The sequence below is a fragment of the Wyeomyia smithii genome, chromosome 1 (assembly GCF_029784165.1).
Source record: "Wyeomyia smithii strain HCP4-BCI-WySm-NY-G18 chromosome 1, ASM2978416v1, whole genome shotgun sequence".
NCBI lineage: Eukaryota > Metazoa > Arthropoda > Insecta > Diptera > Culicidae > Wyeomyia > Wyeomyia smithii.
Genome location: NC_073694.1, coordinates 24,430,992 through 24,454,880, shown reverse-complemented (window position 1 = coordinate 24,454,880; position 23,889 = coordinate 24,430,992). Strand labels below are relative to the sequence as shown.

General features: G+C 39.7%; 1 protein-coding gene across 3 annotated transcripts; it reads right to left on the bottom strand.

Moving 5' to 3' along the window:
* Window positions 1-1,009: 1,009 nt before the first annotated feature.
* LOC129717910 (zinc finger protein OZF-like) lies at window positions 1,010-23,468 on the bottom strand. 3 transcript variants are annotated; one of them, XM_055668193.1, is made up of 4 exons: window positions 23,450-23,468; window positions 14,859-15,100; window positions 2,254-2,781; window positions 1,010-2,193 (listed from the first exon to the last, which is right to left on the bottom strand). In XM_055668193.1, the coding sequence occupies exons 3-4, from the start codon at window positions 2,646-2,648 to the stop codon at window positions 1,113-1,115; spliced, it is 1,476 nt and encodes a 491-aa protein (XP_055524168.1). In that variant the 5' UTR covers window positions 2,649-2,781; window positions 14,859-15,100; window positions 23,450-23,468; the 3' UTR covers window positions 1,010-1,112. The 3 variants fall into 3 exon arrangements, with proteins under 3 accessions (XP_055524168.1, XP_055524167.1, XP_055524169.1); XM_055668192.1 differs by lacking the exon at window positions 23,450-23,468 and having other exon boundaries at window positions 14,859-15,124; XM_055668194.1 differs by lacking the exons at window positions 1,010-2,193; window positions 2,254-2,781; window positions 23,450-23,468 and adding exons at window positions 3,745-5,160; window positions 5,221-5,305 and having other exon boundaries at window positions 14,859-15,148.
* Between the last annotated feature and the right edge of the window lie 421 nt (window positions 23,469-23,889).

The window sequence follows — 23,889 nt, the reverse complement described above, 5'->3', positions numbered from 1 at the left end:
AAATATTTTACGTCAAGCTGTCATTAGTAAAACGCGCCGAATCGCTGTGCAGCTGGTACGGGATCATCTCTAAGCTCCTGATAGCGGATATTGGATCATAGCTAAGTCACTGTTGGGCTAGATGAACTTAAAGGTTGAAATGATAATCATACATCTCTAGTTCAACAGTAATTTGGCTATGATCCGATGGGCGGATGGAAGCTGGTGCCTGAGGGAAACATGGTTCCCTTGAACTAACTGGTTAACCAGTAAATTGATTTATGCTTTGCTGAATGTACAGCAAATTGTCATAGCTGACAATCAGCAATTTGTATTTTGTTTTACTGAACATGCAGCAAACGATCTGTCATTTTTATGCAATTGAGCATTGCTGAATAATCAGCTAATTTCATTTTGCTGAACAGATTGCTGGAAACACAGCACATCGAAAATCAGCAAAATTTTGCTGGTTTCCAGCAATGAAAATTTGGTGTGTATATAATAGATCACAATTAACCTCCAACGTGCAATACTTGCGGTGTACTTCTCACCGTTGCACATATTTTAGAAGAATGTAACAAATACGCTGATTGTCGGGAAAAGCACCTTAACGTAGGCGATAATATCGAAAAGATCTTATCTTATAACGAAGAGAAAGAGACCAGAGTAATCAATTTTTTAAAAGAAACTGAATTGTACAACCAAATATAACTATGTATTTCTTCAACTGATAGACGCGAATGCCATGTCAGTGGTAAAGCGTCTCAAATAAATTATAATAATAATAATAATAAGAGTTATTATTCACGAGTGGTGTGTCTGCTATTTTGATCGGTACAAATATTTGAAAAGGGCGTAAGTTCTTTAAAAAGAACTTTTAAAACTTGATAACTATTTTTGAAAATCACTTAGCGTTTTCGAGAATTTATAACAAAAAGTGCGCCTTTGAAAGATCTATAAGCTGTTTGAAGATCGCGTATTGATAAAATCAAAAAAAAAAACTAACATTGAAAAGTACAGTGAATACAAAGTAGTTCGTTGAGAGTTGAAGATTTTTATTTAATTTGTAGGACTTTGAAGGGGCGCACGCTACTAAACACTTAGTTTACAACTAACTAGAAAGTTGACTTTACTCATTCATTACTACTTTTCGTCGTAGCTATATCATTCCCACTACTGTGGGCATTCATCAAATGACATTTCAAGCTTCGCGTCGAACTGTAAGATTTGTCACAGTTGCAACATTTATATGGTCGTTCGCCGGTGTGCATGCGCGTGTGCACTAACAATCTCGTGGCGGTAATAAATCCTTTCCCGCAGATGCTACACTGGTGGGGCCGACTATTTTTGTGCACTGCCATGTGATATTTCAGGCTGCATTTCGCTGCAAATCGTTTACCACAAATGTCGCAACCGAATGGATCCTCTTTAGTATGCGTTCGTAAATGTCTCTTCAAAGAAGAGTTGCTAGCGCAACTTAAGTCGCAAATCTCGCACTTGTAAGGCTCTTCGCCGCGATGAAACCTCGTGTGAATTTCGAGGGTGTTTGCGGACGAAAGGATTTTCCCACATACTTCGCATTTGAAGCGTTGATTGCCAGCATGCATTCGCATATGAATCTTGAGGTAACTTTTTTGGTAACTTTCCCCGCAAATTTCACATTTGTAAGCTTGCTTATCGGAATGTACGGGCTTATGTGCGCATAGTGATTTATAGTTAAGGAATGTTTTCGAGCACTTGTTACACGTGAAAGGTTTTTTGTGCCCCTTCAGATGCACGTTTCGATTGTACCGAGTCGTGAACGCTTTCCCACAAATCTCACATATGATCTTTCGTTCGGTCGGCTCATCAAAGTGAATCTGCGCGTGCTGCTTCAGTTGACATGGATAAAGAAAGCGTTTTCCGCAGACATCACATTCAACATTCTTCTCGTGCTTTTTTAGGTGCCGCGTCAAAATCTCCTCTTCCTTGAACTTTTTGTTGCAGATGTCGCAGCCAAAAGATCCATCATTATCCGAATGAGTGAGCTTGTGCTCAATAAGTGAACTCCGGTAGGGGAACTTCTTTCCACATTCATTACAGTCGAGAGACTTCTTGCCGGAGTGATGATTAGCTTTCTGCTGCACGCCACTGATCTTGCAATCGTACGGTTTGTTCTCATCAATCGAAAGGTCCGGGTGGATGTTATTCGGTTGATCGACCGGCTCATTTAAGCTGCAAAAGATTTTTGTTCTACATTTTTGTTTACTGTATGTGACTCCTCTATTAACTCACCGTGTTTCTTCGACTTTAATGAAACTCTCCTCTTCGCAGCTTTTGGAATCTTCGTTTATTTGGGAAATATTCATTTTGTTTTTCACTGTAAACCAGGTAAAATGAAAAAAATAGAACTGCACTGTTTTCAAACTGGTGAAACTGTCATCGTTGTTGTTATATTTTTTGTTTTTATGGCTAGAGGAGCTTGTGGAACCAATGATTACCCTCTGGAAATTTGCTTCAACGTGCTTCATGGTGTTAATCTCGCTATTTTGATGAATTTCATTATTTCCTTCACCCTTGATTGTTCGAAGTTTTCTGTCAGTTCTGTCCGGTTTCGGTGTGTTTATTAACCGAAATAATGTTGCATAGACCACAGACTTTACTACCAAAACGGTGGTTTTCAATACCATGGCTTGTAAGAAAAGTTTCCTACGATCCAGAAAAGTTTCCTACCAGTATTTAATGTCTGAAGCAGGGTAGCCACATTTAAATCTGTGTTTTCCCTTGAAAAAATCTGAGCATCTGTATCTGGAACAAAAATATCTGTAAAAAAATCTGTATTGTTTAAACATAAAGAACTTTGTATTTTTTAAGTTTTTTATGGTGTGCGAGGAGTTGAAAATATGTTCAATTTGCTTAATATTTAATGAAATAAAATTTGGTTTGTTTTCAAAAATTAATGTCAATTTCGAAAAATCTGTACTTTTCGACGAAAATCTGTATATCTGTATATACAGATTCTGTACCGTTACTTCGGCCAAAAATCTGTAAAATACAGATTAATTTGTACATGTGGCATCCCTGGTCTGAAATATATCGTGCCGTAACAACATGATGACTAACATTGTTGGACTCGTTATTTCTCGTTTGATCAGTTGATTCGCGGATTCGCTTGCTCAACATGCTCTCGAAAATCTCGTTCGATGTTTGGTTCACGTTTTTCTCTTGTAGCTGGTTTAGCAAGTACCATAGGGTTCTTCCATACAGGGGCGATCCATATAACAGATAATTCCCGTAGAAAGCCTTGTGGATTGATCATTACTTTGAGGGTTGGCACCTTTTTTGATGCTTTCAATCATTTTTAGCATGTTTTGATGATCCACTACACTAAAGTCGCTTTTTACGCGGGGGATACGTGCCACGTAAAAAAAACCGTGTAAATTCCGGAATCCGCGTAAAAAAAAAACAACGTTAATTCAGCATTCCGAGTTAAAGGAAACCGAAATCCGCGCAAAAAAGAAATACCGCGTAAATTCCGGAATCCGCGTAACAAAACCGCGTAAATTCCGGAATCCGCGTAAAAAGCGACCTTAAGTATTTTAAGTTTAGCAGTTCTAATGTGGGTTCCCAAGCTAAGGTTTTCGTTAACGTAAATTCCCTAATATTTGGTATATCTTATGGTTTCTATGTGTCTCCTATTTTCAATTGTTAGTCGACATCAGCGGTTGAAAATAACATCGCTTTTGTTTTCGATAATAAAATTTATTGACTGCTCTCTTAATAAAAGATTGCTATGTTGGACACAGCTGGGTCGCAGCTTACTGATTTCCAATACTCCGTCTTAAGCTGTTGACTTCGGTTGAGTAAGCCCATTGTTGCTCGTCTTGACGTAGTTCGGCAAAATAATTGTCCGATCCAGTGCATCACGTATAAACTAGTGCCGGACAGGGCTCTACATTTTCGAAACAAAACAATGATACTGATATACTTACTTTGTAATTCGTTGCATTTTGAAGATTTTTATTTAATTTGTAGGAACTTTGAAAGGGCGCAACTAAACACTTAGTTTACAACTAACTAGAAAGTTAACTTTATTCATTCATTACATCTTTTCGTCATAGCGTAGCTATATTATTCCCATTACTGTGGGCATTCATCAAATGATATTTCAAGCTTCGTGTCGCTCTGTAAGATTTGTCACAGTTGCAACATTTATATGGTCGTTCGCCGGTATGCATGCGCGTGTGCGCCAACAATTGCGAGCCAATAATAAATCCTTTCCCGCAGATGCCACACTGGTGGGGTCGACTATTTTTGTGCACTGCCATGTGATACTTCAGGCTGCATTTCACTGAAAATCGTTTACCACAAATGTCGCAACCGAATGGATCCTCTTTAGTATGCGTCCGTAAATGTCTCTTCAAAGAAGAGTTGCTAGCGCAACTTTTGTCGCAAATCTCGCACTTGTGAGGCTCTTCGCCGCGATGAATTCTCGTGTGAATTTCGAGGGTGCTTGTGGACGAAAAGATTCTCCCACACACTTCGCATTTGAAGCGCTGATTGCCAGTATGTATTCTCATATGATCCTTGAGGACTCTTACCGAGTAACTTTTACCACAAATTTCACATTTGTTAGCTTGTTTATCGGAATGTACGGTCTTATGTTCGCATAGCGATCTATAGTAAACGAATGTTTTCGGGCACTTGTTACATGCGAAAGGTTTTTTGTGCCCTTCCAGGTGCACGTTCAGATTGAACCGAGTCGTGAACGCTTCCTCACAAATCTCACATATGATTTTTCGTTCGGTCGGCTTACCAGGGTGAATCTGCGCGTGCTGTTTCAGTAGACATGGATAGAGGAAACCTTTTCCGCAAACATTACATTTATAATTCCTCTCGTGCTTTTTTAGGTGCTGCGTCAAAATCTCCTCTTCGTTGAACCTTTTGTTGCAGATCTCGCAGCTGAAAGATCCATCATCATCCGAATGAGTGAGCTTGTGCTGAATAAGTGAACTCCGATAGGGAAACTTTTTTCCACATTCATTACAGCCGAAAGACTTCTTGCCGGAGTGCGTACGCAAGTGCCGTTCAATATTATTAGCTTTCAGCTGTATGCCACAGATCTTGCAATCGTACGGTACGTTCTCATCAATTGAATGGTCTGGGTGGATGTTATTCGGTTGATCGATCGGCTCATTTAAGCTGCAAAAGTTTTTTGTTCTACATTTTTGTTAACTGTATATGACTCCTCTATTAACTCACCGTATTTCTTCGACTCTAATGAAACTCTCCTCTTCGCAGCCTTTGGAATTTTTGTTTATTTGGGGAATATTCATTTTGTTATTCACTGTGAACCAGATACAGTAAAAAAATTAGAACTGCACTGTTTTCAAACAAACTGGCGAAATTGTCATCGTTGTTGTTGTATTTGAAGTTTTTATGGCTAGAGGAGCTTGTGCCGCCAATGATTACCTCCTGGAAATTTGCTTCAACGTGATTCACGGTGTTAGTCTCGCTATTTCGATGAATTTGATTCTTTCCTTCATCTTTGATTCTTCGAAGTTTTCTATCATTTCCGTCTTGTTTCGGTATGATTCCCAATAGAAATAATGTTGCATAGATCACAGACTTCACTATCCTTGATTTTTAGTTTGGCCAGCCAAAAACTTAAGTAGTCATGTCCGTAACTGATTCTATTTAAAAGTCGTACTTCTTCTCGGTTCAAAGTTGCCTTTCAATAACATGGCTTGTGAGGAAAGTTTTATACCAATATTTACAATAAGAGCTAATTGTTGGTACCGTAGAACGGGGCGAATAGAAACAGTCTGCGATATATCTTGCAGTGTACAAAAAATACTATAATGTATAGAATGAATATAAAAGTTTTAAAACATGGGTCTTGCCTCCCTTTATTAAGGGTGTAACGTCCATTTTGATACAATAAGTAATTCATTGTTTTATTGAAAAAAATGTTGCATGTTTCTATTCACCCCGCAATGGGGCGAATAGAAACACTCGCCAATAAAATACGTTTTCCTTGTTCTGATAGAAAATTCTAGTTTTAATTCGAAGAAAACAGAACAATTGCATCATATTTATTGATATGAGAGGCAAGAAAACGATATAAAATATCAAAATAGTGGAAATGTTCGGTTAATTACTTCATGTTTGTTATCTTATGAATGAATATGTTCTATTAGAGTCCTTATTAGGAACAGAAGGACTCGGGTTGGGTCAAGCATTTCCACTGGTCTGGCATCTTCCGGTGTTTCATCTAGGACACGACATCCGGGAACATTTTGTCTTGGTGGAACTGAAACCTTGATGCATATCTCTTAGGTTAGGCCATGTCGAGCATCATGCAGCAGATAAATCAGACTTTCATCACGTTTCTTGAAACTAGCGTGGTTGTCTACTGGATTGAAGTCTAAAGGTAACATCCGATTTATCCGAGTAGTTGATTCTATATTTCGTAACCGCTTTACAGAAAAAAACAGTTTTTTTACGTTTTTGGACTTTTTTGTTGGTAAGTCTGGGGGGGCTGAAAATGCACAAAACATGTTCCACATCATTTTACTTATAAAACATTATAGCATTTCTCAAATCTACATGTTTTGGTACAAAAATAGCCGCTACGGCGTTGTTTCTATTCGCCCCGTTATTCTGAGAAGAGATTCTGAGAACCGCGAGTTTTCCAAACATAGGTAACGTGGTGATGAATACCTTACGGAAATTCCCTCATTCAGCGTAAAAACTTGAAATGCTTAACTACCGACCCAGTATATCACACGAACAAGTTCTAAGTGTAGCAGAATGGCTTCCACAGACAAAGTTTTTTGGTACTCGGTAACGTTCAGAATTTGAACCCCCATTTTGCATTTTTTTAAGCAAACCGACAGTAGTGCTGCTAACCCAAAAATGGGTTTGCAGGACTTGTTTACTATTGAACTATCTAAGAAAATATTTTTTGCATGGTTTTTAAATGTAATCGAAGACCTCAAATCGCATTTTTCAAGTTCGGAAGTTTTGTTTCTATTCGCCCCACTGTTTCTATTCGCCCCGTTTTACGGTACCACTCGTTTGTCTTTTCTTCTAGCTGTTTCTTCAATGTCTGACGTATACCGTGCCATACCAATCTGTTGATTGACATTGTTGGGCTCGTTATTTCTTGTTTTGCCAGTTGATCCGCGGATTCGCTTGCTCAACATGCTCTCGGAAATCTCGTTCGATATTTGGTTCACGTTTTCCTTTTGCACCTGGTTTAGCAAGTACCACATATGTGCTGCCAGTTTTGGTATTTGTTCGATCATATCTTCTCCTATCAGGTCCTTTCTCTTTAAATGCTGAGCTATTCTTTCCATTGTGTGATGTTCTTTGACGATCCACTATTCTAAGTCCAGCAGTTCTAATGTGGGTTCTCATTTTTGTCCTAAATATTTGTAATATCTAACGGTTTCTATTACCGTGTCTCCTATTTTTAGTTGTGAGTCGACATCAGCGGTTGAAAATAACATCGCTTTTGTTTTCGATAGTAAAATTTAGTTCCTTTGTTAACAGGAGATTGCTATGTTGGACACAGCTGGATCGCAGCCCACTAATTCCCAATACTCCTTTCAAGCCCATTGTTGCTCGATTGCGTTCGAGCTTGACGCGTTGAAATGCTTTTGTTAAATCATCTGCTACTTGCTTATCAGTGCCGGATATCGATGTGCTTCTTTCGTGGTGTATATTTGCTGTTTCTTGCAATGCAGTTCGTGCTCTGGTTGTCACATCTCAATTCGATTGGGTCATCTTGACCAAACTGCGACACCAGTCATCGCCACCATGACGCCTCTTGTACCGCAGCAGACAGAGCCATGCACTCCGCTTAGCAGGTTGATAGTGACACGGTGGTTTGACGCCTACAGGTCCGAAATACCACAGAGAACAGACGTTCATCTTCTTTTCAAAAGATGTGTAAAAACTTGCAACCATCATTTACCACTAAGTGGTAATGCTTCCGCTATGTGGCGCTTTTGTCACTTACAAACCAAGCACTGATATCGATAAAATATCGATACAGCAATATTTATGCAGTGTAACTGGGGCAACACAAGACAGATGTCGTTAGTGTATTAACGTATTTTGATTCAAATTTTTACACACGATTTTCAAATTTCTTCATATGAACATGAATGTCTATTCTCTGTGGAAATACTGCTCCGCCTTGCATGACAAACACGTATCCACTCGTAGATCGTCTGTCGTCGAGATTGAATGCCTAATTCGCATCGGTACAAACTATAAGCTTTAAATCACCCATCACAGAATACCACAACATCATATTCGATGTACCTTAAAGGTACTGGAAAATATGCTTGACGGCTTCCCAGTGTGTCAGTCCACGATTCGTGATTAATCGACTCATTAGATTCACGGCAAAAAGTACATCAAACACCCGACAGCCTCCTGGTATGGAATAACTTTCATTTGTTCAACCTCTTCCGGGGTCTTCGGTGCTAATTCTTTCGTGAGCTTTTCTGCGGCGTTCAATGGAGTAGTTACAGCCTTCGCATTTGATTAGATAAGTCCCATCTTTTCCAGCGCGGCCTCCAGCTTGGCGTTCCAAACCCTGCTGGATTGTGTTTAGGTTCCGAGTGTGGATGTGCAAGCGAAGATCCTACACACGTCCGACTAGCAGAACGAAATGCCCAAAAATGAATGATGTACAATGAGTGTAGTATTATGTTGCCCAATTTTTCGATTACAGAGTCTTACATAAATGTTCGTTTCCCTAACCCACTTATTCATATTACTCACGGTACCATGACTACCGGTCTCCGAGCAAAGCTGCGCACCAAACTGGCCACGATTTTCGCGAACTAATCCTGGTTCCACCGACGATCCGCGAGTCCAAGGGGTGCTGATTGCGTTCTCTGTGCGCTTTCCGAATTGGTTAGTTGGTGATTTAGTTGGTTGGTGATTGGAGCCACGAGATCCGCCTTTTCGCTATCTGTTCGTGTCAAATAGCTGGATGATTGCGCCGGTGATCAAATCACATAGAAGATTGCTTACCACTCGTACGAACAGTGATGTTTTCGCGAAGTTTGCACGAGCGACAGATATCATCAGATTAATCACCTTCTTTTCCCCGGCTTGATCCAAGCGTCGCACGAGTTTTTCTCACTGTTTGCCACTGACGCAGAACGCACATTCTCCTGGGATGGTCTGCTGGCAACTCCACTTGCTGAATGTAAGGCTCTTTTGCTAATCCTGTCTGGCTGGCTTTTTTTGTGTGCGTGCTCTCGCACGGCGGAAGGCGAGCGGCAATTTAATTTGGTTTTATATGTAAGCTAGTACCCATGCGGCGTAATTGGGTGTTACGACTTAGCGTCACTTGGTGGGTTGCACGTTCGGTCAATACTACTCATATCTAATTATATTTCAAATGATAACTTTGTCATGACGAGCTGATAATCAAAGCTACAACACAAATGTAAAAATTGTTTGAGTCCATTGTTTAAGCGATACACAAGCGGGCATGCTTCGAGTTTCACAAAACATGGTGGTTGCTCCATGAAAATTCCCTCGCCAGATCTCCCTGAAGAAACGCAGTAATCGCATCCATCTGATCCACTAGCAAGTTGTATTCGGCCGTTAACGCAAACAGTGAATTGTAACGAACCACAGGCGAGTAGGTCTCGTCGTAGTCCACCTCCTTTCGCTGAGTTACTAAGCGGGCTTTATATCGATCCACGTTTCCACTTGCGTCTCAGAGCGTCGTATTCCTCTTTTATAGCCATCTTCCAGCGTTCGGAGTCGTCTCGCGACAATGCTTGCTGGTGCATCACAAGATCATCCTCGCTCCTCCTGGCCACGGCTTGACTAGTGGATTCCGCAGTACCGCTGAATGACCCTGGTTGTCGGTACTCTGGTTGGCTCGCCATCATTTGGATGGTTTTAAAACGAATGGATTGTGTGGGGGATTGATATGCGGCAGACCTTTGCCCGGTACATGGAAACTGCCGGGTAGTTTGTGCTCATGACCGCTGGGCCTTAACACCCGTGAACTAGGTGGATATGAAGATTGTCGCGGTGGGAGCACAGGAGTTACTTCAATCACAGAATCATCGCTAGTAGCTTTATTTACAACAGTAGTCGCATAGTCCGTGAAAAATTCACCCTCTTCAACTTCGGATGACAGTCAAACGACGCCCTCGAAATCTAGCTGGATCAGCGTACGACTTTGTTGGATTCCTTGCACTGCTTGAACCGGACTCGGCCCTGTTGCGTTGTGAAAATCCACCCCCGACTCTTGAAAATGTACCCTGACTTTGGATCGTACAGCCTGTACACTTTCGTGTCTTCGTCGAATCCAGTCAGCACACATTCATGGGATTGAGCGTCCCACTTCCTTCGCTTCTGCTTCGGGATGTACACCATGCCTTTAGTTCCGAACACTCGGACATGTGAATAATTCGGCTTCTATCCGCACCAGGGTCCTTCTGGAGTGATATCGTGATTGTGTGTTGGCGAACGGTTTAGCAAGTAGACAGTCGTCGAAACAGCTTTCGTACAGAACGATTTTGGTAGTTCTGTTTCGAATAATATGCAGCGAGCACGCTCTACGATAGATCGGTTGGCTCGCGCTGCCTTTCCATTCTGCTCCGGAGTGTAGTCGTTCGTCGTTTGATGCCGTGTGCCACGGGCTTCAAGTAACCCTGGAAACCGTGGTTGACGTATTCCTTTCCGTAATCGGTCCTCAGCATCTTGAGTTTCAAGCCAGATTGTCGTTCCGCCATTGCATGAAAATCCTTGAATGCTTTCAAGACTTTTGACTTCGATTTCGTTTTTAGGAAATACGACATCGTTTGGGCATCAAATGGTGAGCTGTACCAAGCTAACGACACTCGGAAGTTCTACGAGAAGCTGAACAGCTCCCGCAAAGGCTTTGTGCCGCAAGCCGATATGTGCAGGAGCTTGGACGGCAACCACCTTACAAACGAGTGTGAGTTGATCGAAAGGTGGAGGCAGCACTTCGACGAGCATCTAAACGGCGATGCAGTAGTGCGCGAGGACGGTATGACAATTGATCTTGGTGCCCGAGCAAAAGACATCAGAATTCCAGCCCCCGATCTTCTGGAGGTGGAGGAGGAGATTGGTCGGCTGAAAAACAATAAAGCTGCTGGAGTGGACCAGCTTCCCAGCGAGCTATTGAAATACGGTGAAGAAACACTGGCTAGAGCCGTGCACTGGGTCATTGTCAAGGTTTGGGAGGAAGAACGAGTACCGGAGGAGTGGATGGAGGGTATTTTGTGTCCCATCTACAAAAAGGGCGACAAACTGGAGTGCTGCAATTACCGGGCAATCACTCTGTTGAATGCCGCCTACAAGATACTCTCCCAAATACTTTGCCGTCGACTATCACCATTTGCGAAGCAGTTCGCACATCATTTGTTCATCGATTTTAAATCGGCGTACGACACAATCGATCGGGACAAGCTATGGCAAATAATGCACGACTACGGATTTCCGGACAAACTGACGCGGTTGGTCAAAGCGACGATGGATCGAGTGATGTGTGTAGTTCGAGTTTCGGGGGCACTCTCGAGCCCCTTCGAAACCCGAAGAGGTCTAAGGCAAGGTGATGGTCTCTCGTGGCTACTGTTTAACATTGCCCTGGAAGGTGTCATTAGAAGAGCGGGGATTAACACAAATGGCACGATATTCCAACAGTCGGTTCAACTGTTTGGTTTCGCCAACGATATTGACATTGTGGCTCGGACCTTTGCACAATGGTCGGAAAATTGAAATTTCCGGCCAAAATTCATTTTTTGTGCCAAATTGTTGGTTTTCCACTGCAGATGATTGACATATAAAAAAAGTGTTGTACTGACAAGGGGCTGTCTGTAAACCACGTAAACTGAGGCAAATGTCTTGTGTTTTCGAATAAACGTAAATAACTCGTTAGTGGAACGAGTTAACCGATTACTGTTTTCAGCAAAGATCACATAATAGTAAAACGCTTCTTATGGCTTTGAGAGTTAGTTCGCGATTTGTCCGCAGAGATGGCGCACGAATCTAACTTTTGATAGGATCATCCAAGAGATATGGTTTCTTCAGCAAAGTTGTAAATCTATTCAATTCAAACAAAACTACCGAAGACGAAACGATTCAGCAAATCTCGATTTGGCTCTATGTTGATACAGTTTTCTATCGTATTGTTTGTAAAAAAACTGTTTTAAAACGGTGCTTGATCAATTCAATGCAATCATTCATAACATTTTCTGTTCAAGGTTGTATGAACAAACTCACTAAATCGATATTATTAACTTCCTCGTATGACCTCGTATGATCCTTGCTATGACATATGTTGATAAGTCAACATAAAACTCCAAAAAATTACGTAAAAAATATAAAATTTTAAATTATCTTTTTCTACAAAAACGTAAATTTTACTCAAATTATTAACATATGTTTTAAACAACCTATTTTCTAATAAACCAATTATTCTAATAATTTCACGTTTTTTTAGTGTGTTTTGAACCAAATTGCAATAATATACAAAAAAACTTTGTTGATAAATCATCCAAAAATTCAAAAATTGCAAAAAAATGGAAAATTTTTAATCATCTTTTTCTACAAAAACGCAAATTTTCCGCAAACTTTTAATACATATTCTTGAAGGGCACAAGTAGGGCTCTCAGACACACTATCAGGTGCTGTGCTTACACGTGCTTACATTTAATGTTTTTGATGGTCAAAATTAGGAAAGTTACGCATATTTTCAATGTGGCCTGCGACTGACTCTGTAGGGTTGAAATCCATTACCCATCCTGTTTTAGGAAATTAATTTAATAAGCTTCCAATCATATGTGAACATACCATGATAGCTTTAGTAGGTTTCTATATATTCCAAAATATTCAGAAAAACTATTTTTCTCCGTTTCTGAAATAGGTAACTTTGAAGGCATTTTTCAACATGAACCGTTTTTTGTATCAAGATTTCATTCAAAAATTATGAAAATATAGATAAAATACTACAAAATCCTGTGCTCAAAACATCCTGAATATGAAATTCGCATGAATATGAAATTGGCCACTCTTTTATATAGGGACCGTCTTATGTGCTTTGTGAAGATGGCGGATACGTACATCGGACTAAAGGCTGAAGCCAAACGGATTGGACTGGTCATCAATGCATCGAAGACGAAGTACATGAAAGGAAGGCCTCCTCCCTCCTCGAGTTCAAATTGGTGGTGATGAAATCGAGGTGGTCGATGAGTTCGTGTACCTGGGCTCACTGATAACTGCCGACAACAACCAGCAGAGAAATTCAACGGCGCATTAAGGCAGGAAATCGTGCATACTTTGGTCTCCGGAGGACGCTCCGATCGAGTAGAATTCGTCGCCGCACCAAGTTAATCATCTACAAGACGCTGATCAGACCGGTAGTCCTCTACGGGCATGAGACATGGACTATGCTTGTGGAGGACCGACGCGCCCTTGCGATTTTCGAGCGGAAGGTGTTGCGTACCATTTTCGGTGGACTGCAGATGAAAAACAGAGTGTTGAGAAGGCGAATGAACCACGAACTGCAGGAGCCGCTTGGGGCGCCATCTATAGTCCACACCGCTAAGATAGGCAGGTTACGGTGGGCTGGGCATGTTGTGAGGATGTCAGACGACAGCCCGGTAAAGATGGTTCTAGAAACCAATCCGTCAGGGACGAGACGGAGAGGTGCACAGCGGGCAAGGTGGATCGATCAGGTGGAAGACGACCTGCGGACTATATGAATATACGGCAGCGGCGGATTTTTTTCGAGCGGAGCGTTCTCCGGAGTCACCAGTGAGCCCAGGTAGACGAACTCGTCTACCACCTCGATTTCATCACCGCTAATATAAATTCATAGTCGGAGGTTGATACTGCCTTCTCTGGAACCTCTTCCTCATGTCACCAGACCGGTAGGTACAGTACATATTAAGCATTGAAGAATAAACTTTTGATTTACAAATAATTGCAAGAGTTTGTAAATCAATAGTTCATTTTCTTAACAAAGTTGAGTTAAGAATTTCTGGTAATCAGAGAATATAACCATAGAAAAAAAACTCCATTTATTTTGATGACGTGATTATTGTATGATAAGAAGACACTAGCCTTATAGAAAAAATTGATCATTTAATTTGTAGAAGTATTGGGTGAAATTTTACACTTTGACAAGTGGAAAGAAAAAATGTCTAAGCTTTTCTGCAATCGGCTGCATGTGACACTAAAGCACGAGGTACACATGCTCAAGAAATCTATCAGATATCGAATTCTGCTAGTCAACGTGCAGAGTTCAATTAGTTAAGCAATTTAAAAAAAATTAATCACAAAAATTGGAGAATTAAAAATTAACAGTTTCGTGATAAAACCCCTATGTCAAACACTGTTGAATACTTTTCCGAGGTCTGGAAGAGCAGCTCCAGTAGAATAATCTCATATTTGTTAGTCTATCAAATTGTATGCTGTAATCATATGACTACTGAATTGATAGCAAGTTTCTACATCGACGCACTTACTGGCGTTAAAATAAATCAAATTCAGAAGGCCTTCAAGGCGTCATTCCGATTCTTGGAATTCTGATGTAGGGGAGTTTTTGAATGTTTTTCAAGTTTTTCGCAGCTTTTCTAGCAATCTTCGGATACTGCATGATCTCGGGTCCAGAAATAGCAGTACAATTAGGGAGTATTTTTTAATTTTTAAATTGCGTAAGACAACAAATTGGAGTTGTCGTTTTTGGAAATATCAAGATTTTTTTTTTTTAAAGGTTAACTGGCCGAAAATAAGCTCCTATATTCACGATTTTAATTATGAACAAAACTGTAATTTTTAACAATTACACTAATATAATATATATGTATTTTTATAGAAAAACTTACCGAGCATCAAAATTTCAGGTCTTTTGCTTAAACACGTGCTGTTTTCTGTTTTTTTAACGAATTTTAAATTTTCTTTCGTCGTTACACCATTCACCGCTACTTGACTGTACTAAAAATTTTACCACTTGCTTTGCAGGCTTTGCATGCTCACAAAAACTGACAGCATTGTTTTTGTTTACATCTAACCTCACCCGACGGAGACCGGCGACACTTCCGGTTCCGCCATTGGCAGAGGAAGTTTGCTTTTCACATCGGATTTTTATTGGAAACATTTAAAGTACAAAACTTATTTAAAAACGCTACATTTCTTTATTTAAAATATAACTAATAAACACCAAAAGAAATCAAGGTGAAGGATCTAAAAAACTAAAGTTCAATCCAGTCATAGAGACGCTTTTATTATTTTGCCGAGCCACCATCTTGCTATGGTAAAAATTACACGTGATGGAGACGGATGACGAGATAATAAATTTAGTACCACCGCCAACCACATCAAAAATAAATACGATAAATGGATTAGGAGATACTGAACAAGGCACAAACACATAAAAAATGACACAGATAACAAAAGATCAGGAAAAATCAATTTTAAATATAACTACGGAGAAACCAAAACAAGACTACTTGTACACGGAAAAAGATGGCGGCCCTTTCCGCGTTTACATTGAACTAGATATCCAGGACCGACAAAAGAGCATCAACAAAATATCAGTTGGACGAATGATGCGAAAAATCCACGGAGTCGACAACAATGTAACGGACATAAAAACGCAGGTAAAAGAAAGGTATTAGTATACTTAACCAACTTCTTAGCAGCAAACAGGCTGGTGCAAAACAGAATCGTTAAGAGTTATGGGTACAAAGCGTACATACCAAAACACTTGGTGACTGTGTCAGGAGTCATTTTGGGAATTCCTGAAGACATTTCTACAGCTGAACTTCTACAAGACATGCGCAGTTCCGTACCAATCATAGAAGTTTACCGCCTTACACGATACATAAAGGAAATAAATAAAAAAGAGCCGACTCACCGTGTTAGTGTTACCTTCAGGTCAAACATACTGCCAGAAACTGTGAAAATCTACAACTGTTCATTAAAAGTCGAACCTTTCAAACGAAAAGCAGTACTATGCCTCAAATGCTTGCGATTCAATCACAAAGCAGATGACTGTCGAAGTGCTAGACGATGCCAGACATGCGGAGAAACACATCAAACGGCAGAGGAATTCACCCGATGCGAAAAACCACGTCGATGTATATATTGCAGAAACGCAGATCATGGCACGACTGACGAACAATGTCCTGAATGGCAAAGACAGAAAAACATAAAAGCGCTTATGGCCAAAAAAAGCTATTACTTTCTTTGAAGCTAAAGCACATTTTCCCGTGAACACATTTAACCGCTACAATGCTCTTGTGAACTTCACAGACGAACCTACGGTAGAGGAAAGTTACGCGCATATAGCAGCAAAAAATTCCTTCAAGAGAGCAACCGACCGCAGAAGACAGTCAGAAACTGAAAAACAAGAAACAACACACCACGAAGAAAACAGAAAAAGGGTGAGAAATGAATCACCAAAAGCTACGCAAAACGACATTCACGCCCCCGGACTCAATAATACTGAAAAGGTCAACGACCAAGAGCGTTGGAAGAAGAAGTTAGAAGAAGCTAAACTACAGCAAAATGAAACCAGTCAGTCGACGATAAATCAAGTAATTCAAGAAGCACTAATGAAATACTACACTGCCATAGTAGCAGATGTTACTTTAAAAGGAAAAGCTCGCTCCAATTTGATAGAAATTAGTAAAAAATTTGTTAGTTTTGACGTAATACACAAAAATTAGTCTCTCTTATATTTTTAAAGAAATAGATATAAAAATTATTCAATGTAATGTTCAAAGCGTCACCAAACACAAACAAGAGCTACAAAGAACTCTCATGAGTGGATCGTATACAGCAGCAATAATATCAGAAACATGAACCAAAGAGGAGAACGAAAACACCAAAATATACAATATTAGCGGATATCACATGATCGCTAATTCTCGAAGCGACGGAAAAGGAGGAGCAGCAATTTATGTACAGAACAAACACGGATATCAACGAATACCCGTGAACACCACATGCGAGGGCATACAATGTACGGCAATAAGCGTGCCCACGTTGAAGTTAGTAATAGTGGCTGCTTATTTTGCCCCATCGATTTCTCAAAGAGAATTCCAGCAGGACTTGGCAAATATAATAACAACATTAGCGAGGTATCCTAGAGTTGTCATTGGAGGAGATTTTAATTGCCACCACACGGCGTGGGGAAACATAAAAACTCTACCTAAAGGGGCAGCAGCTATGCAAGAAATCAACACTTCCGATTTTATCCTCATGAACGATGGCAGCCCTACCTTCAAACCCCAACAACTCGATAAAAGAGCCACAGCAATAGACTTGACCCTCGTTTCCAGTAACTTGGCACTGGACACAACTTGGGCAGTGCTAGAACAATCGGTCGGTAGTCATCATCTATTAATAGAAATAAGTCTAAAGGAAACTCTCCCCCCCCCCCCCCCCCCGACAAAAATATGTGTACAATGGAACACGGATAAAATCGGAGATCTAGAAAATAGACAGCTCCGAAGTAAACAGCATTCAAGACATCACCAGAGACAAATATCTTAGCATAACAATTCGCCCTGACGGAATTAAATCATCTTCTTCACACACATTGAACTGCCCGTATGCGAATTTTGGGGAAAAATATTAAAATGTTTGCTATCTCATTCACTCTTGAAGAAATTCCTATCTTCTGCACTCACAGAGTAAACAAATTGAAGGTGGCAGCAGCGTAACTCCGTCAGAGCGAATATAGTTCACTCTCGAATTTCCCATATATTTCCGTGAAGACAGACAGGGAACACCCCCTCTTGTGGTGAAAAAGGTAACTAAACTCATTGCACAGTGGTACAGTAAGGCAATTTAGGCGGACATGAGCTTTTCGTTGCTATTTTGGTTTGCGGTTTAATGCCAAAGTTTTTGTAAAAAGTTGTTTCTTATACATAGTCCTCTATTTATGTTCAAATGAAAATTAGGGTGGTCCTAAAATCAACGAAATAAAAACAAACTAACTTGTTTTTATTTGCATAAATAATTGTAAACATTCTTTGGCAATCTTGTAGATCAACTAATTCAAAGTAACTTTGCAAAAAACTTTTTTGTAGACATTAAATTTGGTTTCCAAAAACAGTCTTCGCTCTATTTCTTCAATTCAAATTTAAAAACAAAGTTTTTTTCGGTAACTTTAATCAAAAATACGCCAATTTTGACGAATAAACATTGTCGATATATCGTACAGATGAAGAGTTTCCACTATTTCTATTTTAAAAATAGGCCCTTTTAAAAAATTGATGTCTCCGTTTAGGGCAAACATAAATAATATTTTTTGGTATCATTTGAAAGAACAAGTATTGTATAAATATTGTGAAGAAATACCGAAAGTTGCTTGAAATTAGTAAATACAAGAAACAGGTTCTTAAGAAAAAAATTTACTTCAAAACCACAAAATCGCATCGAAAAATTCATGTCAGCCTAATTTGCCTTACTGTACCACTGTGCATTGTTGTTGAATTTCTGTCAGCGTGTGACATTATCACACACGAAACTGAATTTACTCAATTTTAGATTTAGTTGACTCAATTTCATACTTTCACAGAAAAAAATATGTTGTAGATTTCGTGCGTATATTGTTTGTATGTGAAACTAACGCCATTCCGGGAGTTAAATATTGATAATATAATAGTTGTAGCTTATCGAGGCACGAAGAAGAAATATTCAAATAATCAGGCCACGACGTGTAAATGGTAAACTAATCCCAAGTTGCTATATACGTGGTTCCCTGTGTAACTTCACTAGCTCAGATCCATCATGGGAAGCAATTACGAAATTTGCGGCCGTCAAGCTCAAGCTCGAAAATCAGGCCACGAAGTGTACACTTAAATGAATATTTCGATTACCTCGTGGAAAAGGTAAAAGGTGAAACCGCACAATGGTTGTCAATAGTCGTATATGGTTGTTGTGCAACTTTCTGCTTAGATAACACTTGAATGTTCTATCAATTTACCAATTTAAGTATGGATACATATAATGTTGTAATTGGTTTAAAAGCTTTATTATATTATATATAAAAGATTTTCAACAAAACAAACATAATTAGTGATAACAACTGTTATGCAAAAACTATTATTTAATGTTTAGTTTTCTTCGTTTTGAAAGTATTTTTTGTTTTTTATTTTATCCCTCCGAATTTTTTGCTCTCGAGTTCTAATCTTCGTATTCATCACTTTCAGCTTTGCTTTAACCAGTACATTTATGTATTTACTAGTTGACCCGGCAAACTTCGTCCCGCCTATTTTTGTGTTTAATTTAATAATTTTCAACATTCCAAATTCATTGATTTCTTGCGATTTGTTTATATCGTTTGAAATTATTGGTTTTATCGGAATGACAACATCCTCGACTTTTGCCTTTAGTACATCACCTCTATTCCGAAAACACTCTTATTGGGTGGTATGCAGTTATTTTCGTTGTTTTCCAGAAACTGAAAGTGGTCATCTTCGAATTCAAGATGGTGTCCACATTATTTCGATTACGAAAATATTCATATGCAGTGGTATTCGGCTGTTTCCCAGAAGTTGCCATCTTACAGTTCAAAATGGTGTCTGAGGTCAATTTTTAGCTCCATGCATCATTCTGGTTAAAGAAACTCTCATATTGGGTGGTATTTGGTCCCTTTAGGCTATTTTCCAGAAACCGGAAGTCACCACCCTGGATTTTAAAATGGCATTTGGAGACAATTTCTGGTCCCTGAGCGTCATTCTGGTTTAAGGAACACGAATAATAGGTGTTATTTAGTCATTTTCAGCTGTTTTCCAGAAACCGGAAGTCACCATCTTAGAATTCAAAATGGTGTCTGTGGTCGATTCTAGCTACTGTGTATCATTCTGGTATCGAAGCATCTCATATTGGATAGAAATCGGCCGGTTGAAGAAATTACCATATTGGGTGGTATTTGGTAATTTTCGGCAGTTTCCCATTCACCGGAAGTCGTCATTTTACAATTCATAATGTTGTCTGAGGTCGATTTGTAGCTTCAGTGCATCATAACAATCACGGAAATACCCATAATGAGTGTTATTTGGTCTTCTGCCACTGTTGCTTAGGAACCGGAAGTCGCCATATTGGATTTCAAAACGGCATTTGGAGACAATTTCTGGCCTCTGAGCATCATTTTGGTTAAAGAAACACCCATATTTGGTTGTTTTTGGGTCATTTTCGGCAGTTTTCCAGTCACCAGAAGTCGCCAGTTTACAACTCAAAATGTTGTCTGAAGTCGATTTGTGGTTTCAGTGCATCATCACGATTTCGGAAATACCCATGTTGGGTGGTATTTGGTCATATCCGGCTGTTTCTCAGAAACCGGAAGTCGCCATCTAGGATTTCAAAATGGTATTCAGAGACAATTTCTGGCCTCTGAGCGTCATTCTAGTTAAATAAACGTCCATATTAGGTGGTATTTGGTCATTTTCGTTTCTTTTCCAATCACGAAGTCGCCATCTTACAATTCAAAATGTTGTCTGAGGTCGATTTGTGGCTTCAGTGCATCATAACAATCGCAGAAATACCCATATTTGGTCATTCGCCGCTGTTTTTCAGATACGGGAAGTCGCCATCTTGGATTTCAAACTGGCATTTGGAGACAATTTCTGGCCTCTGAGCGTAATTCTAGTTAAAAAAAACAACACCCATATTAGGTGGTATTTGGTCATTTTCGGCAGTTTTCCAGTCACCGGAAGTCGCCATTTTACAACTCAAAATATTGTCGGAGGTCGACAATCGTACAAACCGTGGAACACCACCCATGGATTGCCTCATACATAGGCGAACTTTATTTTTATAAAATATTCGGCCGAGTCCACTTCACAATAAAATGTGCATTTTTTCAGTGTACCCATTAGGGTAATATTATTGTCAAAAGTTACTCTTTTTCACATGTCGTGTAGAACAAAATCAGAAGTGGCGCACCTAGCGGTCGAAAAGGTGACTAACGCTTCTGTCATTTTCAATTTGTCTTCATATTTTCACGTAAGTGAACTATATTGGTATTTAAGATATTTGCCAGAGAAGTTGACTCAATAATAAAGAGGAACAAGACCAGAACCAAATACAATCCAAAATATTGGTGGAGTGAGGAAGTTGAAGATGCCTGGAAAAACAAACAGGAAGCTCTTAAAAAATTCAATAGAGTTAGCAACGGTGAAAATCTTACCAAACTAAAGAGAGCTTCGGCCATATTTCTACAAAAGAAAAAGAAAAACATGAAAGACAGCATACAACAGTTTGCAAATGAAGTGGACCCTAAAACTAGCTCGGCCGAGCTATGAAGAAAGATAAAAAGACTCAGAGGAAAACAGACGTCTCCCCGAAACAGTATTGTCCAAGATTGTCCGGAATTGACAAGAAAATTTCTTGATGAACATTTTGGCCCATGCGACATTTACCAGGACAGAGATCTTTCGATAAAAGCAAACTATAATATCATCAACATGGAAAAATGGTGCAGTATTTTAAAACGAAAAAAAGCTACTGCTCCCGGCAAAGACAAGATCACATACGACATGCTAAGAGAATTGCAGCCGGATGTAGTCAACATAATTTTATATGACCTAAATTCTTACTGGAGACAGGCTAGCCTTCCATATCACCTCAAAGAAATACAAATCATTGCGATACCTAAACCAGGTAAGGACCAGGCAACCCCGGGCGGAAATAGACCGATTTCACTGGTACCAACGTTAACAAAAACATTAAACATGGCAATCCTTGACGGTCTAACGGATTTCATTGAAGAAAAAAACCTTCTACCCAAACTATCCTTTGGGTTTAGAAAGGGACATTCCACAATTACCGCCATCACTTACGTATCGAATTTAATAGAGTCAAATCGGCGAAGGAAACTGGTCACTGCAGGAATATTTATTGACTTGAGTAATGCTTTCAATGCGGTCCGAACAGATCGGCTAGAGGAAGAAATGATGAATCTGAATATACCAGGAGAATATATCAGCTGGGTTACCTCATTCCTAAGGAATAGGGTAGTAAGCATCCGGTGCGAACAAGAAGAGCTGAAACGAACGATAAGCAATGGACTACCGCAGGGCGATGTCCTGTCGCCAACTCTATTCAACATATACACGACAAGTTTACACGATATTGGGATGGAAGACGTTATATTAGTGCAATTCGCTGACGATTTTGTTGCCTTAGTCGTCGGTAAAAATACCCTGGAAGTAAAACGCAAAGCACAGAAATTTATAGAGGAATTTGAACGTAAAACAGCACAACTAAACTTTAAAATAAATCCCGACAAAACAAAGACGATGATCTTCAAAGCAACGAATGAGACCCTGGAAATAAAAATTGCCGGAAAAACGATAGAAACGGTCAAGTCATACAGATATCTAGGTATCTATATGGATCGCAGCACATCTTACGGATCACAAGTACGGGCAGTCCAACAAAACATTAAATTACGCCTCGACATGCTGAAAGTTATCTCAACGATAAAACAAGGAGGGCATCCTGAAACCATGAGTATACTACATAAAGCACTCATAAGAAGTACTGTAGATTATGGTTCAACTATCTTTGGAAACGCAAGCCGGACCAGCAGAGGAAAGGTGCAAGTAAATATCAACCAGTGTTGGCGGAAGTCCACTGGGTGTACAAAAACAACACCAATAAATACCCTCGCTGCCATGACAGGAGAAAGCTCTCTAGATATTAGAATCGAATAGACGATAGACATCAGACTTGAGCTGACGAAGTCTACTCCAACAAAAAACAACTGCAACCCAAGAGTACTCTTACAGATGTTCCTTTGCTTACGTAATGGCAAATACAAACACAGACCGATGATTTACACAGATGCTTCTAAAAAAGGAGCCGACTGCGGAATCGGAGTTTACTGCAAGACCACTAAACGGAGAACTAGTCAACGGTTGGCAACGCCAACATGTATCATGACAGCTGAAATTTACGCAATAGTAGTAGCACTCAGATATTTGCAACAACATCAAATATTCGATGCAGTGCTATGTACTGACTCACGATCATCATGCGAACTTATTAAAAGTGAGGCCAAAGAGGCAAAGCGCAATCAGGTTATACAAAGTATAACAGCGATGTCTGCCACCTTGAGAGTTACTATCCAGTGGATACCAGGACATGCCTTCATCCAGGGCAATGAGATGGCAGATAGTTTAGCCAAAGCTGGAATCAACTCAGACTTGGTACTGGAAAATGGAATGTTCCTAAAAGATGCCATGCTATATATTGACGAACAAAAATTGAAACAAACGAACAATTGGTATAACACTTACGCTGAAGAGAAAGGAAAACATTTCTTTGCCCTACAACCCAAATTCCTTGATACTCCATGGTACAACGGAAAACAGCTAACAAACCAAGAGGTCAAAACGCTAAACCGTCTCATGGCAGGACACAACTATTCTAAATATTGGCTACAAAAGATGAGAATCACCGAGACTGCAGAGTGCGACGTTTGTTCGGTAGTAGAAACTGCAGATCACGTTATACTACACTGCAACAAATACTCGATAACTCGATCAAAATACTCTTTTCGATCGCAGAAGATTAAATTCGAACTGTGAAGGGATTGGATAAAAACCACAAAAAAAATCATTAAGGACAGGTTAAACATCACGCAACAACTAAATAATGCCCGACCGAAATGACACCAGATGAACAACAAATGTAAAAACAAACCAAGAGGTCAAAACGCTAAACCGTCTCATGGCAGGACACAACTATTCTAAATATTGGCTAAAAAAAAATGAGAATCACCGAGACTGCAGAGTGCGACGTTTGTTCGGTAGTAGAAACTGCAGATCACGTTATACTACACTGCAACAAATACTCGATAACTCGATCAAAATACTCTTTCGATCGCAAATATGACAC

Excerpts from the sequence above, each read along its gene's own strand:
- LOC129717910 (XM_055668193.1), bottom strand. The coding sequence starts at position 2,648 with ATGGTATTGAAAACCACCGTTTTGGTAGTAAAGTCTGTGGTCTATGCA. Across the intron at positions 2,194-2,253 it reads ATTAAAGTCGAAGAAACACG|CTTAAATGAGCCGGTCGATC; the intron begins GTGAGTTAATAG and ends AATCTTTTGCAG.